At 40.7% G+C, this 18220-nt stretch overlaps 1 protein-coding gene across 1 annotated transcript in view; it reads right to left on the minus strand.

The window, feature by feature from the left end:
• The window catches only part of LOC134624923 (collagen alpha-1(XXV) chain), a 53188-nt gene extending 39162 nt beyond the window's left edge, over nucleotides 1-14026 (minus strand). The window contains exons 1-6 of the mRNA XM_063470118.1: nucleotides 14006-14026; nucleotides 11110-11136; nucleotides 5726-5785; nucleotides 4701-4772; nucleotides 3929-4045; nucleotides 2805-2840 (exon numbers count right to left, since the gene is read on the minus strand). Of these exons, the coding sequence (XP_063326188.1) occupies nucleotides 2805-2840; nucleotides 3929-4045; nucleotides 4701-4772 (225 nt within the window). The 5' untranslated portion in view covers nucleotides 5726-5785; nucleotides 11110-11136; nucleotides 14006-14026. The remainder of the gene's footprint in view (nucleotides 1-2804; nucleotides 2841-3928; nucleotides 4046-4700; nucleotides 4773-5725; nucleotides 5786-11109; nucleotides 11137-14005) is intronic.
• Nucleotides 14027-18220: the final 4194 nt, after the last annotated feature.

Below are 18220 nucleotides of genomic sequence, written 5' to 3' on the forward strand. Positions count from 1 at the left end.
CACTAAAATGGTTTTGTCCACATTTCCCACAACATTGTTTGATTTCCCCGACCATGTCATAAGCTATTCGCTCACATCTTTGCTCCTCATGTTTGGCTTTACAGCAAAGGAAAACTCAGTCAAGGTCACTAAAATATCAGAGGTATGTCTTCATTGAACAGGCTTTTGAGGCACAAATGCGTCCCTACATTCATGCCTGTGGAGTTTTTTTTTTTTTCATTGTCCAAGGTGAGCCACTGGTGCATTGTGGGTAGCTTTGGAATGAATAGGATGCAAAGGGGGATCAGTGAAAGTCTGCTGCATAATTGGAAATTACACCAAAAAGCAGATGGAAGAGGCTTCTCTCAGCTTTGGATGGAACATATTTGGACTTTTTGTTCTCAACAAGCTGAGCTCCAGATGAATGCTGAGTGTGGGACTGCAAGCCACCTTTGGAGAGCTGAAGACCCCCTTAATTTACCACAGAGAGACCTCGTGGCACTGATGATTTTGAACTTAGTCCTGAAAATATTTCCTTTTCTTCTTGTTCTTCTTCTTTCCACCTCCCCCCCACCACCTCCTCCTTGTTTCTCCACAAGAGCTTAATCCTTCTAACCAGCACCATATGTCCTGGAAGGCTGCTGGAAAACTCTGGAATCTACTTTTGCCCCTTTAACAATAGCATCTACATTTAAAAAAACTCCGAGCTGTGTCAAGTGGGCGCTAGCGCCGAGAGCGCTGCAAAAGAAGCAAAAGTCGGTCAAGCGGTGACCTCAGAATCCCTGCCTCCGGCTCACTTGTGGAGATCGAGATGTGCCAATCACAGATTATTCTTTCAGCTGGCTGCACAAAGTGGAGACTTGTTGCTTATGCACATCTAATTCATATTGATTTGCACAGGCCAACCAAGGGCGGGGACTGGCGGGATTTTTTTTTCTTCTCTTAGATGGGAAAATGTCTTTTTATTTCCTCTCCAGAGGTTTATCAGCTACAGAAACTCTTCTCTTTAATCCAATATCTTATCTTTGCTCTTTTTTACCAGGGAGCAGCAAACATTCTGTCGTTGCATGAAATCACAAGCCGCAAACGCAGTAACTGTGCTGTCACATGTTTTTACAACCGCTGGGACATGCTCATCTCACGCTGCTTTATAGGGGTGATGACTTTACTCCTTGTTAAAAGTACATTAGTGTCACGCTGTGTATATACTTGTGAAAGAGGATGCTTCATTTCAGCAATTACAGTAAGCAGTCCTTAATTCACGTTCAGACGGGTTGAGAGTCTCTGTTCATTGGTCATCAGAGGTTGTGCAAACACTAGGCTTATGCGAGCGCACCTGGGAACATCCATCGCAAAGTGTACATTCATCACAGAGTGGATTTTCAAACCGAACGTTGCTGCTTACACAGCTACCCGCCCAAAGTGGGATAAAACACGAAGCCAACAAAAGCAACGGTAACTTAAAAAGCAGAAAGAGGGAGGGAACTTTACTTTAGAGGATCGCCCATTAAGTCATCTAAGATTGATTAGCACCTTTGGATCCTGTACCTAATGCGTCTTTTTCGCTCTAGCCTCAATTATTTCCTCTGTCCATTTCTCCCCAGCCCACCAGATTTTTCCACAGGGGAAAAGGTCAAGGGGAGCTGGAGTCAGAGATGAAAGCACTTGATAGTACCTCTTCTGTCAGCTTCACTTCCCTTCACTCCCCGCATCCACTGATCTGACATCGAGTGTTTTTTGTGTCACGTTTTCCATCCTTGCTCTCCCTGGAATTTGGTTTGACCTATTCGTTGTAGCTTTTATGAGGAAACTTTAATCAAGTGCTTTATTTGCTGAACACCGCAAGTGGTATCCAGTTGCCGTCAACTGGAGCAGCGACTCGTCCACGCTGCACAAAGGGTTTGTGAGGGAAAACAAACTTTTTCTTAACAAGTTAGCATAAAATGTGTCATTCGCTGTCATATCTATGAACCATCGCACAAATATCTCACGAAAAATATATACACTGTCAGTCAAATGGTGCCATTAGAACAACAGAGCCCGCTTTGAGAAGTCTTACATATGAAGCATATTTGGCTCTGATTAAACCGACTTGCTACATAATTTCTTCGGTTTTTTTTTCATAGTTTTGATGTTTTCAGTAGAAATTGACACAAAAAGAAAAGGCCTTAATGAGTACATGTTTCCAGCCTTTTGAGTACAACGGATAAAAAAACATAGAATGAAAACTTAGCTTTATAATTAAATAAATGCATAAAATACATCAGCCTGTCCAAAGCTTGAGAAATTTTGGAAAATTATCTTGGCATTGACAGTTCTGCACATAATATCATAAATAAGACACTAATTCAACTTGGGGTCTGGCTTAACTGGAAAACCAGAGAAAAGAGTCTCCATCCATTTAGATAATTCCAGGAAGGAAATATACACACAGGACTCCCCTGTACACCCCGACTTCTGCATGCATTTAACTCAGAATGTCTATAACATGTCAATTAGTGAGCATTAAAGCATTTTTCAGGCCAATTTCCTCACATTTGGAGAGGCCAAATCTGGCAGTCCTGCTCCATTTGCAATCTTCACGCTAAGCTAAGTGACTGCTAGCAATAATTTCATATTTATGAAAAGTCACGCAAGCGATCATTCTTTTCATCTAAGTCTTAAGAGGAAAGCAAATATGTCCATTTCTTAAAATGTCAAACTACCCAGTAAACCCTGGACTTGTATCGCCTATATTTTGTTAAACAATTCTGCAAGGCTACGTTGTTAATTAGCATGTCAGGGCAGCCACAGAACGGGATGTTCAAAACAAAGTTTGGACTCACCAGGGGTCCCGTTTCCCCAGGCTGTCCTGGATCACCCTGTAAGAAACATAAAATAGTTAATGGAAGCAGAGTGTGTTATAATCTTACCTAAAACAAGTCTTGTGTTGAAAATGCTGCTTTTCTCCATATTATGATCAAATTCCCTCTATTATAGTATCAAATAGCCACTATATGGTGCATAGCAGCCAGGCTGAAAGAGGAGCTCGCCATTGTGCCCATACACCAAGTTGGCTGAGAGGCACTTATCCAGCTGTGCCACCTGCACCCTGCACTGTATGTTTCCAGAAACCTCGTTCTTGTTTCGACTTTTGGCTCATGTCTATCGCACGGATGTTCCAACAGTTCGTGGTGTAGCAGAGAACTGTGGGAACATGCCAAAGCGATGTTTGTACATATTTGATTGTTACGTCTTTGCAGGATTTTTGCGACGCTCCTCCTGAGCTATTCATGAAAGGAGACCTAAATCACAAGAGCAATAAAGCGGCCTAGCAAAAGAAACCCAATTTCTTGGGAAAACGCAACAACTACTGCCACTGGAAGAATTGCAAATCATCTTAAAAACTTGGAAAGAACCAGATAAACAACACTTAATATTTTCGCACTCCCACTGTGATCTCTGCCAAGACAATAAAGATCTGGATCCCTCAGAAGGTTTTATAGCTCAACATAACTGACAGGACTTTTCTGTTTCTTCTTTCTCTCACAGGCAGAGTTCACATAAATTAGCGTGATGCCAATGACAGGCTTAAGGACATGGAAAATGTTACGTGGTAATGAAAAACAACCACGTGAATGTAAATCTATACAGTAAAACCTTCTCCTGGGAGCCTATTCATGTTTAGTTATATAGACGTGAGGACGATGAATTGTAATGTAGCTTGTCTAGTATTTATTAGAAAGGTTTTCGTTGGAATAAACCCTCCCAGCAACAAGTCAAAATCAGACTGAATAGAAGCACAAACAGAGCTGAACTTGTTTAAAACTTACTGGAAATGACAGAGTATTTATTACAGGATATGCTGACAGAATTTTGCTGATCCAAACAAATTTTAATGATACATAGAGTAGAAAAAAACTCAGTTGTATCAAACGTTCTCAGATGCCAAGCAAAAATCAGTACTCACCGGGAGACCAGGCACACCTCTGGGCCCATCCTTGCCAGTGTCCCCTGGAGGCCCCCTCGGTCCAGGAGGGCCCGGTGGCCCCGGGGGCCCAGGTGGCCCTGCTTGCCCCTGATCTCCCTGTGTGGCGAAATAACACATTAAAGAATCATTATGGTGTGTTATTTTTGGACTGTTGAGACTGGAGCCACTACAGTGAAATGATAATTAAGAGAGAGTCGTGGAATGTTCTTGTGGGTGGTGATGGGCTGCCTCCATTCATAACATGACGAATGAGCTTTTTGGAGCTAGCATACAGCTTAAGTTAGGAGGAGCTGCAACGTAATGATTTGTAGCTGAAATATTAATCCTTTAAAATGCATGCAATCCTACAGGGCCATAATGAGTTGAGTAAGGACGGTGCTTTAGGTAACGACTCCAAAAAAACAAAGAAGTCCCATTTGAAGTTGACAAGTATAGAGCTACAATAATCAGGGGAAATATACTGAAAATGTGTGGTCCATTACGATACTGCATTATAAGAAATTCTATGAAAATATTCTGCAACCTAAGTTGCAGGGAAAAACCTTTGAGTGGTGCCAGGACAGTAATTCATTTTACCTTAATAAAAGCTTTTTTAAAAAATGAAGTTTCCATATTTTCCTTTAACAATAACAGAAGGAGCATGAGTGCTTATGACAGGTCTGTCTGAAGGCTTGCATGCAAAGTGGCCAAAGAGAAGTGATTTGGTGAGACTTGGCACAGTGGACAGAGAGAGTGAGGACACACCCACTACCTTAATGAGCCGTCGCTTTATGAGCTGCTGGTCAGCGGAAAGAAAGCCATGATTGATCTTAGGGAAGACCATCTGAGCAGGTGTGTGAGGTCAAGAGGTCGTAGGTCAGAGGTGAGAGAAGGTTGAAGAAGGATGAAGTCCCAGAGGAGGAAGAAGAAGGAGGAGGAGGAGGAAGGCAAATGCAAAAAGAAACAGATTCTGTTAGAAAGGCCTGTGTTCATGAACTCCGGTCCAGCACCTTCACAGATGGGGTGGTGGGAGAAATCCACACTTTTCCAGCACCGAGGTGGTTTGCTGAGGAAGTCTGGGCTTATTTTTTGGAGCCAGGGCCCATAATTATCACCTCTGGGGTGCGAGCGCGCCACAGCGAGTTCGCAGTCCCCTGGAAAAATGGGAATCGCTCCTCCACTGTGAAAGTGCCGTCATCATCATCGTCGTGCCTGCTGCTAAGTCAGACCCTGAGAGCTGCGCACACTGAAACCAGCGAGGTCAAACCATTGAGTTGAGGTTCATTTCTAATCTTTTTCCAGCACGTGTCTGATTCTGCTGGTGTCCATTGGTATTTGGCACTGAAACAATCCCAAAGGCCGTACTAGAGGATCGGAGGATTTGTGGTGAACCATGAACTTGAGCTTTAAGAAAAAAAAAATGCCACTTTGCTTCATCAGAGTATTCCTCTGGGAGTTCCTTCACTTCATTTTAGCATCAATGGACACAAGCCAAACCATCTCTGTATTCAGGGTGTTGCCTGTTTAGTTACCTACATATTACCAGGTTGTAACAGGCCAATGCATTCGTTTGAGCTGCCTAGCATGTCGACTGGAGAACAAACCTCTTGAGCGAAAAGACTAGTAGCAGAAGTGTTGAGAAGAGGATAATGGTTGACCTGCTGTGATTAATTAGATTGCACTTTTCCTGCGTGCATTCTATCATCACTCCTTGAGAAAGGCAGCCAACAATTTACTTCCAGTGTGTGCTGCAGAGGGGTCGGACTGAGCAGCGAGGCAGCAGCACCACCGACAAACCTTGACAGTCAGGATCTGATTGCTGTGCAAAGCAGCCAGCGTAGGGAGACCAGGCAATCCCTGAAGGGACAAATAGCAGAACATGGCACAACACACGCATGATATTCAAACACTGGGTGAACAAAAACAGTTGAAGAAGGAAGGAGACAAGCATTCTGCTTCTAACTAGCCTCATAAATGTTTGAAATATAATATGTGGAATTCTTTGACATGTATATATGAGTTTTTAAGAGCCGTAAAAAGCCAACATCAAAGTTAACTGTCAAACAAAGACTTCTGAGGACCAGACATTTAAATTCAAAGTTAAACAAGACCAGGTATTTTTATTTTAAACAGCTAACTTTGATACAGTCCAAGTTTACTTTCTTCAATAAAACTGTGTGTGCAATGGCACTGGGATCATCCTGTGTGGGCTGCAATGGCACAAGTAACCATTTCCTCTTGTTTTCTTCCAATTATACGTTTGTTGAAATAATATTCATACAATACACTTTGAGCTATAACAGGCTGGTAAATTGAGAAGTGGCACTGTTCGTTTAGCTTCAGGGAACACAAAGACACTCAAGATGTTTGATGGAAATTCAGTCAAATGGTTTCCAACTCCCTTGTCAACAAACTTCATGACAGATGTGATCCAAACATAAAAACTGGATAGAAGAAGAAAACATCGGGCTTTCTCCTTGTTAAAAGATGACAATGGTTTACAGCTGCAAAGAAGAGCTTTTATCTGAATCCAGAAACGCTGACATTTTGTCAGCTAAACATGGTTGTCCAAATGCTACAGTCAAATAAATTCAGCCCATTAAATTTAATCACATTGATGGGTATATCAATAGGCTGACACATTTTTATTTCATTGCATTTTATTACATGCCCATCAAATCTTTTACACTCAAAGTGTCATAAACTAGGCACGTGCGCGTCTAGTTGACTAGACGCTGAAATGTTGCTGCCCTTGCTAGCTGCTGCCAGAAATACTAGTTAGCTAAATAATGCTATCAACGCTACAACCTTGAAGGTAAACTCAGGTTGATTTAACACCTAAATTCACCGGGGCATGGGGTGAACCAATGAACTGACATGAACTAAAATTGTTAGCATATCTGGCTAACTGGCTAAAACACCTAGCTTTAAACTAAGTTTGTTTTAATTGTTTACTTTTTCTTTGACTGAATGTATATAACTACCCACGTAAATTTGTGGCATTGCAGCTGTTGCTTACAGTTTACACTGTAAATCTACATTGTTGGATGTCCCAATTGTTTCTATGACATTTCAAGTCCTTTATTGCACTTGGGAGATGTTACCCAAAAAAAAGAAAACAAGCATTAGCCAAAATGTAGCATTTGCCACACACATCGGATCCTTTTCCTCCTTAAAGCCTTTGATCTCCTATCACTCAAATGGAAAACATATGTTTTGAAATATGAGAAAGTTCATATGTCAATAAGCCATGAACAGTTATTTTTATGTTTAAAGCAGCTAAATGCTAAAGAGAGGATTGCTATATTAGGGGACTTGTAGCCTAGCTATGATATTACACAGGCAGAGATTAAGTATATATTTAAGCCCAATTTTTTAAAATGTTTCTCTTTTTTATACTAAGTCAGCTGGATAATAACATGCTGGAGTCAGTAGTTTTAACCAGTTCTTGATCAATATGCCTCATTTGAGATTGTAGCAGTTGTTAGTTATAAAATGAAAGCCTGCCTTTCTTATGCATTGTGTGACATGGAAGCCCTACTTAAAAAATCAACTTGTACAAGGTGAGCTGGTGTATCACTGTAAACTAAAACTGCAGTGCAAACGGTGAAACCCTGAGAGGTCTTGGAAGAGGTAACTGAAAGGAGTGTGGTGCTGATATAAATGCATTTTTCTTTAATAATAAAACTATAAAATGGCACCAAAAGATGACCACACACTGGTTGCACAATCGCTGCATATTCACTTGTTTATCCTTATCCTGCAGGTTTGCTCTGTCAGAAATAACCAGCCTGAATGAAATGATGAAAACATATCTGAAAGACTGGCAGAGTAGCATAAACATGGCCTGCAAGGGATCAATCTTTATATATATTCAAGTTTAAGATAAAATCTGTCCTATCCAAACATGGCTTTTGTGCCGTCCCTCTGGATTTCTAAAGATAATTCAAAAAGCATGGCTCATTAAGAATATGGGTTTCAAGGCAGGCTAATTTAATTCAGGCCTGCAGCCGAGCACAGCAGTGGATACTCTTACACTGTATACAATAGCCACGCTGTGCATAACTGGAATTGAAGCGCAAGTATTTTTCAAGTTATTTACAACCTCAAATGTTATTTACAACTTCAAATGTCTAGAGGACAAAGAGGGAAAGCAAGCACTGGATTATGATCAGTGGGAATAGAGAATACAAAAAGTCAAGGCATGAAATGTAGCGTAGTTCGTGTGCAGGCTGGCACATGCGACTGCTTTCTGGGATGTCTGTAGAGTCGTGAATTTAAACCGTACGGTCATTCTCAGACGCCAGCAGGGGACAAACGAAGAGAAAGTGGTGGCCATTATGACAACAACCATGTCTAAAACACAATTCAGGCTTTCTGTGCAGGAGGTTAAAAGGCAGAGAAGCTTGGCTAGGTGTGGGTAAACTCTTACTCTTGCCTCCAAGCTGATGTCAATGTGTGAGAATGATAATGACATGGTGGTTGACAGAGAATCCTAACCATTCGCAGACTGCCTTGTTTTGCTTTGCTAAACCGAAACGGATGTTGGTTATTTGGTAAGGAGCTTTGTTTCCATGTATTTGCCTGCAGCGAGGTGACTGGGATCTGTAGTAAACAATAAGCCGTATACGAGGCCAACAGGCATCCTCATTTTTAGGACGCTGGCCAGATCCAGCATCTCCTCAACCACACCAAACACACAAAACATCCCGAGCGACTACAGGCTGTGGCATTTTCTGAATATCTATATATGGAGTGAATTACCAGCTCTGTACACAGATGGCTTTAATACATTTAAGTGTGTAATAACACATTCATCTGAAGCCTCAGATTTGGCATCAATCGGATACATCAAATTTATCTCGAGCGAAATTCATTTGAAGGCTTTTTTGATTTCATGCACAAATACACTGAAAATAATTCTTTGTTCATGACTAAAAAGTCAAATCCTGGAAATTATATAATCGTGGCCTCTTTATTTTGGAAGAATATTGCACATCGGTCACATTTGGGCAGTTTATTGGGAATTTTTCAGATTTTTTTTTTCCCCCTTCAGTGAACCCAGGAATTGTTCAACCTTTGCTTGACAGCTGTAGCTGGTGCCATCTCTCAAAAGGACCACACACCTTTCTCAGTGATATACATAGCTACTAACTCCTGTTAATTATATTTTAAAAGTGGAGTTCCAGAGCTGGCTGTGTATTTGTTTGTTAAAGCTGGCCGATTTATTATTTGCTGCTTGGTTAACCTCTGATGTTTGGAGATGACCTTTGACCTTCAGGGCAGACAAATGGCTGACTGTGACATGCGTGAAACAGGCAGAGGAAGTAGGCATCTGTGAGGGAATTCTCTCGGACACATGGCGAATCTCTTACCGTCTTTGGTCACAGAGGATCAGACTCTAAACTGATCCTCTGATGTTACAAGAAAACACACCAAAAAAAAAGTTATTTTAAGTTTAAATCTGTTTATATTTGAAGGGAATTTGCCAAACTGGTGCATACAGGACACTCTTCACATGTTCTCTTGTATACACGTATCTCCATATGGCTTTAATCAACTCCCTGCACGCAGTCAATACTGGGCATGAAATTGGCTTCACTTCCAGCCTGATAGATGGACTCAAGGTCAGGCAGTACTCGTCCTGTTATGCCTTCATTTATTAAGGAAAACCTTCTAATACCGCTACACTACATTTACCTACTAATCTAATGTGCAAAGTCAATATGCTGCTCTGGGAAGTTAATACAATTTAGCCGTGACCTAGACTGCTTTTATGCCCCGGCAGTCCGTCACATATGACTACGACACCATGTTCATTTGTACCTGTTAGGGGACAATTTTGCCATAACCGGGAGTTAATGAAACGCTTTTGTGAAATGGACAGTTTGTTTATGTAGTCTCTAAGACAAATAGGACCTGTGAAAACTCCACCGGCCACACTGCTGTTTCCAAAACATAAATCATTTAACTGATAGTGACAGATGGCTCCACTTCCGAGGTTAAAAGGCTACAAATTAGGAGCAAAACCAAGAAATTCTATCCAAATGAGGAAATTTTGTTCCACTAAAGACATTTCCTGTGAGTTTCAGTACTGTGGCACTTGCAGCTATAATTATTATGAAATATCTTTTATTGAACCAAAAACTAACTGAGGATATGACTTGATTTTTCATCTCTTTTCTCTCTTTTTTTGGTTTTTGTAGATATTGCAAAAATGGAAAACCACCTGGAAAACTACAACCTGACTGTAATTTGAAGAGTGCCCATGTGTAACATTAGATCTATCACTAATCAAATTTCCCAGAAAAGGTCATTCAAATCACAAGAAAATCTCCCGCTTTTTTAGCCCTGAGGGGAGCTGACTAACGTCTGGGTGGGCATCGCCTATGAACTGGGATCACATCCGCTTGGGAAACTGAAACAAGACAAACTCTCTTGTCCTGCTGTGCCATGCTTGAAGAAATCAGTCACTGGGATTCAAAACTACTGACTCCACATGATACAGAAGAAGTGGACTCGTGCGCGTGGGACCCTCGGTTAATGCAGCCTACTTTAAACAAACCTGTGCAGGCCGCTTTTCAAAGAGGGCTCATTTTTTTTAACCGTTATTTGAGAAAAATGAGAGCTACCCTAGCTGCTAAGTGGAGATAGAGTAATTAATTTCAGAGTCTGTCAAGCACGGAAAAGCACTCACATTATCATCATTTAGAAGCAGCACTTTTATAGAAATGTCAAATGGCAGAGCTGGAAATGATTATAGTTCTGAACATGCCATGTCACGTTGAAGACTGAAGTGAATCACAAGTAATTATAGCGACTGAGCTCGTTGGCTTTTGATTATTGCTGAGATTAAGCAGAGCTCTTCAGCTGGTGTGCAAAGGCTTGTACTCATATTTAATTTAGAGACACAAGGTAAAAAAATATATAAAAAATTTCTGCATCTTGAAAAGGATACCACCCTATGCTTTCCAAAATATTTTGCACGTTCGTCTGCCCTTTCTTGATGGGGAAATAAGCAGTGCTGAAATGCTTGTTGTATTTGGCCACACTGGAAGAACACTATCCCAGGAATTTCATGCATCCCAAACCTTTTGCCCACAATTCTGCTGGGGGAGACACACACACACACACAGTCACATTCATCTGCTAATCATAAGAAGTCAGAGCAAACCGCATACCCGTGGTCCCTGGTCGCCTTGATCCCCCTGCGGAAAGAAGGAAAAAGAATTTGTCTTCAAATGAAAGGGTCAAACAAATACCCGAACACGCACGCATAAATACAAAAGTGCGGCGCTAATGACGAGCTGAGACTCACACCCAAATTACAGCGGTATAATTCAGAACACATTGATAAAGAAAAATAATGCAGGAACCCTCAACTATCCATTGTGGTTGAGAGTAAAATCACTTATGATAACATGGACTGACATGGATTGGATATGAAAGACAGAACAGGGAGAGAGCGGTGGTGTGAGGTTTGGTGGGTGCCGTGCCAGATTTTATGCCCCAGAGTTCTCTCAGATGGCTTTCTGCCCTTTTCGGGGGTAGATCCCTGCAGAGAGAGCGCGCAATCCTCAAGGAGAAAACATTTGGTTTCAAATCGATCAGCATGGTGAAAACTGTGGCTTTATCACATTACAGTAAAAGCCCAAACAAAAGCAAAGTTTAGACTCAGTTTTTTATTATTTTATTTTGAAATGAGTGGAGGCGGACCAAATGTCAGACGGTGAAATATAACTGTAATCTGTCTAGAATGGGCTAAGCGAACATCCTTAAACCATCTCATTTGGTGCACGTCGCTTTCCTGTTGGCTCAGTTTACAGTTTCGCCACAGCGGTAAAATGAGCCGACCAATCTTTCACACATGGATGGGAATTGTGCTCAAACAAACTTTGAATGCGATGCCTGAACAAATTTCAAATAAAACATCTCTTGGAATTTTTTTGTAATTTTTCATTGGGCCCTTGTTCCAAAAAACCCAGATTTAATGGGAAAACGGTTGTGAATGGCCGCGCTGATGCATGCTTTATTCATCTTGGGTGGGAAGAATGCACACAGTTGTTTTTCATTTCATTAAACTGCAGATGAAGTGGTTCACATGAGAAGCATGAACATGCATCTCATCAGCAGGAACATAGTTAGTCACAATTATCATAATCAGCCTTCAAAAATCATAAATCTGCTGTTGTAAGCCAATCTGATGCACTCTATTTTTCCTTGTGTTAAAGACCCAGTATGTGGGGTTTCAGTGGCTCTACCAGGAAACACAGGATATGGCTTTCATTCATGCTTTTATTTTTATTACAATTTTCATTAAAAATTCACCTACAAATAAGAATCATCAGTTTCTATCTACAAATCAAAAAGCTGGCTCCACAGTATGTGGACCTTACTTTCACACCATTTCATTGTATTTCTTCTGCTATACACCACAGCAGTCCTTTATTGTGATATTGCCCAAGTCACTGCATAAATCTTTTATTGATGACTGAACTGTTAAAGTCTTAATCTTCCTCAGGAGCACGTTAGATGTTTGCACTTTAAAGTCCCCTTTTCTATAAGTGAATTCAGGGACTTTAACTTTGGTGTAAATTCCTCAGGCCCACATTTTGTCCCCAAGTCCTGCAGACTTATAAAGAAACTGTGTGGTTATTTTGCATGCTCAGCTGCTGTTTTATGGAGGAGTGCTCAGTGAGGCATTTAAGGGGTTTCAACTAAGGGCTCAAACTTCTGGTCTTTAATGCTCTGTGCTATAGATTTGTGAACTGCAGGCTAATCTCAATACTAGCACTTAAGGTCAGGATGAAGTGGAAATGCAAAATGAAAGAAGCAGATGATGAATGGTACAGACCAATTATTGGCGTGAAGACTAAAAGCAAAGATTTTTACTGTCTTGACCTGCTTAAATGGAAACAGGCTGGATATTAAGGATATACATGTGAAATTTCAAGAAATTCATTTAATTTCTGTTCAACAGTAAATTCCAAGCTAGCATGAGTCCGTTAGCTTTGCAGTGAGCCCAGAAACCACATGTGTACAGGTCTGACTATAAACTCAGATCTATTCCTCTGTAAAATACAAGATTTTTCCTTTGATTTCACAGGCTATTTCACAATCATTCTAAGCTGACTAAACATGAAGGGTCAGATTTATAAGTGGGTAGCGTGTGAGCTTAGTGCTGGGTTCCCACCTGTTACACGCAATCTTGTCACGGCGCTTTCTTTGTAAATTCCAACATTACTTTTTTGTGCACTAAAACTAAGTTTGCGCTAGCACACACGCTAATAAATCAGGTCCTCTTTGATCTGTCTTACACAAAATTAAGTAAATGTTAGCTTATGTTAAAAAAAAAACATAAGCATTGAATGTACCATTAAGATTCTGACAATGATGCCTGTCAGTGAAATTTGAGGCTGTGTGTGTTGTGTTATGTAATCCTAAATGATCTGTTTCTTAGCACTGACACGGACCCACCCTACAGTAACAGTTAGCGTAGATATGTGCCATAATTGGAGCTACAAATGTATAAAAAATGTTTGTCTTTGTGTGTGGATTCCCAAAAAGAGGAGAGTGGAAGGACTTCTTTCAGGACACACAGCACAAAACTGGTTTCAAAGATGGAGATATCTTATCAATTCACATAAAGAAGCTGCAGAACTGTATTTAGAAAGAAATCCTGCTGTTACTTCCAACATAAGATGAAGCAATTTGATATGAAAGTTTGCATTTCTTTAACTTCCAACCATAAATATGAACCAAACCACTGAAGATTAAGCTATTCTTGATTGCTTTAATTATTTATTCTGTATAGATCTTTTGCCTCAGTCGACATACATGCATTGGGAGTTGTTCTGCAACTGCACAGTATGGCTGCTGCATTGATGCATTTTTCCAATGAACAGCACCAACCAGTGCAGTATATATAGGCATTCATGCTGCACACAAGGGGAGCATCTTGCATAGCTAACTAGGTGAATTTCATTGCCTTTAGACTATTAAGAAAAAAGCTGTAGGATGTCAGTATTTCTTCATATTAACTGTGCAACAAAAATGCCAAAGTATACAGTTACCCACCTTTTCACCCTTTGGACCAGGAGGGCCCTATAAAGAGAGAGAGAGAGAGAAAACAGATTGTTCAAACTATTACAGCATAGAAAAACGACGAAACTATGTTCCAAGTCACTTGTAATTGTGAAGACAATCATGATGTTGTCTGGAAATATAACAAAACTATTTAAAACCGGGGTGACCAATCACGTTAAAAAACAAACAGAGCCGCTAAGCGAGGCTCGAACGTCAAGAAGCGAGACACAACTGAAAGATTAATAAACTGACTTTGTGTACTTTCTGACATCTTTCACGATTTGATTAAAATCCGCTGTCACAAACTGGGAAACAGTGCACTGTAGACAGCAGGGCTTATGCAAACATACAATTAAAACCTAAAACAGGCCCAAATCAAGTCCATGTTTACTTAGAGGATCAAATCCAGCAATCTCCAACCAAGTATTGGCAGGCACGTTGTAAAAAAATGTGCCCTGAAAAAGAGGACTACATCTTTTATTTGGTGAGGTAGCTTCCAGCATCCGTCAGTGGGCAGGCAGCACCTCCTGGGTGGGCTCTGTAAAAGATCGTGGGGTTAAGGAGAGGATCTGACAATGAGGTGTGCATCCACATGCTGAGCTTAATGAGTACGTGTTAAAAACTGCTTCTTCTTTTTAAATTCAAGTTGAATGCTGAAGCCCGGTATGTTGGGTTTTTTCTTGGGAGGTCAGGCATTTGATCATCAAGTATTAGATCATCAACTAACTGACCACCCGCTTAGCAACAATGTTCCTGAGCTCCTGGAGAAACTGCTGTGCCAGTATTAATCTGCATTTCACTTACAAAAGAAATCCTGTTTGCTTTCACTGGCCATAAATAAAATGTGAATATGAGAACAGATCAGAATCTTTAAAAACCACAAAATGGTCCTCAGGTAAAAGGAACAACTTGTTCACCAGTAGTTTTAGCATTAAGCACAAAAATCTGTAGTGGTTACCATTCCAGGCTAATCCTGCTCTAACGCTGTTTGTTTCCAAATACAAAAATATGCTGACACTAATCCATAGATTGATGATATTAGTATAAAACCTGTGTTTGGATGCTGTTCCTTTCAGTCTATGGACCAGTGACCCAGAATAGCAGGCTTGGGCTTCCACTGCGCTGGCACACATCAGCAGAGTCTAAAACTGAAATGCTCCAGAGGTAATTCAGCAGTTTTCCTCAGCCAATTTCTGCCACACTGCTGAGAGGTAAGAGAGCTGTAGCCAGGTTTCTCCCTGCTCGCTGCCTTTGGATATTATTTTTGATGCTTATTTAACTGTCCGTAACTTTTTAGTTATGTATAGTAGTCCGTGCAGTCCCAACTGGACCTGCACAGGGGCTAATTTGCCTTGGTTTTGGGGGTTGTGAACCTGTACATCAAGCTTGTGCGGTGCATCGTCCCATTTATTTAAATACGAGGCTTCCTCAAGCCTCAGCGCAGGCCGTAATCCAGACACAAACATCTGAGGACGTGCTCCTGCTGTTCCTTGACCAGCCGTACAAAGAGGCACAACACACTTGTAAATACAAAATGGGAATATTAGGAAAACAATGTTTCCGACTGCAGTTCCCTGGGGAGGAATAAAGAGGCAGCATATTGGAATCAAATGTGACTTTTACATTTATAATGATGCTGAGGCATTCCAGAGGGGCTAAATAAGTTTCCAATGTTTTCCTCAAAAAGGAAGGCAGCTAAAGGAAATTGGTGAAACTTTGTTTTTTCTTTTTTCTTTTCTTTTTTTGTTTGAGGAAATTGCCTTTGGATAATGGGAGGCTATTGACATTACTACAAACACAAATGGCTGGAAGAAAAAGAAATATAAATATAAGCACTGCATCGTTTCACAAAAGCCTGTTTAACGTATGATGCTTGGCACTAACACATGCAGTTGGCGCAGATAATTACCAGGCTGAATTGCTGTGCGCCACATTATGTGTAAATGAAGGGAAATTGCAGCATTATATGATGTAGCAACACAATAAATCCAGAATGTGGAGCAACATAATGAAACTTTATCAAGCCCATGTTGAGCTCTGATAACTGGGAATAAATAAGGACAATGTAGCTGGAGGTGTTGGTTGGGCCAGTTGGTGTCATCCTGAGGTGTAAATAGATATTCTTTATTGTTACATCATTATTGAAGTTATAACATTATGAAGGTGCATTTTTTAACCCAAAACCAGATCATTCTCCACATCTTATCAAAGGTATTTTAAATTAATTTAAGTTCAGTTTCATTGGTATAGCGCCAAATCACCACAGTCGTCTCCGGCACTTTATATTGTAAGGAAAAGACCCTACAATATTAGAGAGAAACCACAATAATCAGAAGATTCCCCTATAAGCAAGCACTTGGTGAAAGTGGGAAGGAAAAACGTCCTTTTAACAGGAACCAACCCCTCTGCAAAACAAGGCTTGGGGAGGGTCAGCTATCTGGGGGGGCGTGGTTTCATTAAGTTCGGGTAAAAATGTTAATTCAAAAATAAACCAAGTAAAATCAAGTCAACAACATAAGAAGCCCAGTGGGATGCAAACCCCGGTCTCATTGCTGATAAACCTGCAACTTTTCCAACCTAATTATGTAGGCTTCTAAAACAGGCTAGCTATCTCTTGGGAGCAAGCATCCATACACCAAAAGACACCTTGTAAGTGATGAGATATTATAACTGAGTTTAAATGCTTGTAAGTGTCTTTTTTGATAATCAACACTCCTAAACATATCAGTCAAATACAACTTGGCAACTGCACTCAGTAGCTTTTTATGGTAGACTTTTTCTCTTTTTTTGCTGAAGTGGAACGGTACTTTTGGCACACCTATATCTCACCAAACAGTAATTTCACTCTTCCATCTGGACATAAAGCATGTGGAAATGATTTGGCTGCCCAGTGTGCACCTGCTCATTATACGCTTCATCATTTGCACATCACTTGGAGAGACAACACGTGCTGGAGCTTTTCCAGAAGGTTTAAGCGAGTGCAGCAAGGGTCTTTTATAGAGACTATTAAAACAGCCTTCTTGCAAAGACTTTTTCCAAAGGAGCAAACTGTACTACAGTGGAACTGCAGCGTGTGTCTTTGTCAAACCGTCTCTGCAGCTTTGTGGTTTCAGTCTGCCCCGAGGAAGCTTTCTAATCAGCACCTGTGTATGCTTTTCACATCTATTTTACTGCTTCTGCTCTGGCTCTGTTTCATAAGCAGGTGCTCCTTGGGTCATGGCTGTTCATTAGCAAGTTCCTCTGCTGAACACGATTAACCCTCTACAGTGCTTTCCACACCTTCTAGATTGCACTTAATTCTTAAATGACTGCATGCATAGCTTAAAATAACAAACTAATTAGGTTTGGCAGAGGAGCAGTTCACTGAAATACACTTCACGTTGTTTGCGTTTTCTTAACTTTGATTTTGTATAGATCAAAAATGTAAGATGCATGCATGTTGACGCTGAATTAAAAGCTTTTTTTCAGTAAAGCCCTACCAGTGTTTGACGCTTGCTAAGTAGGACCTGTGTGTGGATTCTCTTCATCTTCCTTCCACAGTCCAAGGTTAAGTGTGTTAGGTTAATTGGTGATGGCAAATTGGCCACAGGTGTGAATGGTTGTCTGTGGCCGTGTAACGCGTTACAAGGTAACAGCTTACTGTAATCACATTACACTTTTCAGTGACACAGTGATGTAATGCTTTGTTGTACTAAATTCAGTAATTACATTACAGTTACAATTATGATGTTACTTGTGTTACAACGGTTCTTCAATTAGCGACATGCCATGTGTGTGAATGTGAGAGTGACTGAATAGTGGAATTGTAAAGTGCTTTGAGGGTCCCGAAAAGCGCTATATATGTGCAATCAATTATTATTATTATTATGTGTATTAAAAGAAAATAACGTCGAACAAACGTGTTTTTTTTCTGCTGCAGTCACCTAATTTTAGTTCACATGCAGTAGGAGGAAAATGTTGGGGTGGTCTATAAAGGAAATATGGACATTAACTCTATTTTTGTTGCACAAAAGGATAAGAGCGCAATGGTAATGTGTAAACTGCATCCAGGACAAAAGTAACTGCACTGGGTTCGCTGCAAGCATATGCACAGATAGCATGCTAATGCTAAGCTAGCCAAAAACCCAGAGCGCCATTAGCTGAGTGGATGCTAACACCAGACCAGCAGCCAGAGCCTGAACTTCAACAAGTAACGAAAGTAGCGAT

This window comes from Pelmatolapia mariae, linkage group LG3_W (genome assembly GCF_036321145.2).
Source record: "Pelmatolapia mariae isolate MD_Pm_ZW linkage group LG3_W, Pm_UMD_F_2, whole genome shotgun sequence".
NCBI classification, from domain to species: Eukaryota; Metazoa; Chordata; class Actinopteri; order Cichliformes; family Cichlidae; genus Pelmatolapia; species Pelmatolapia mariae.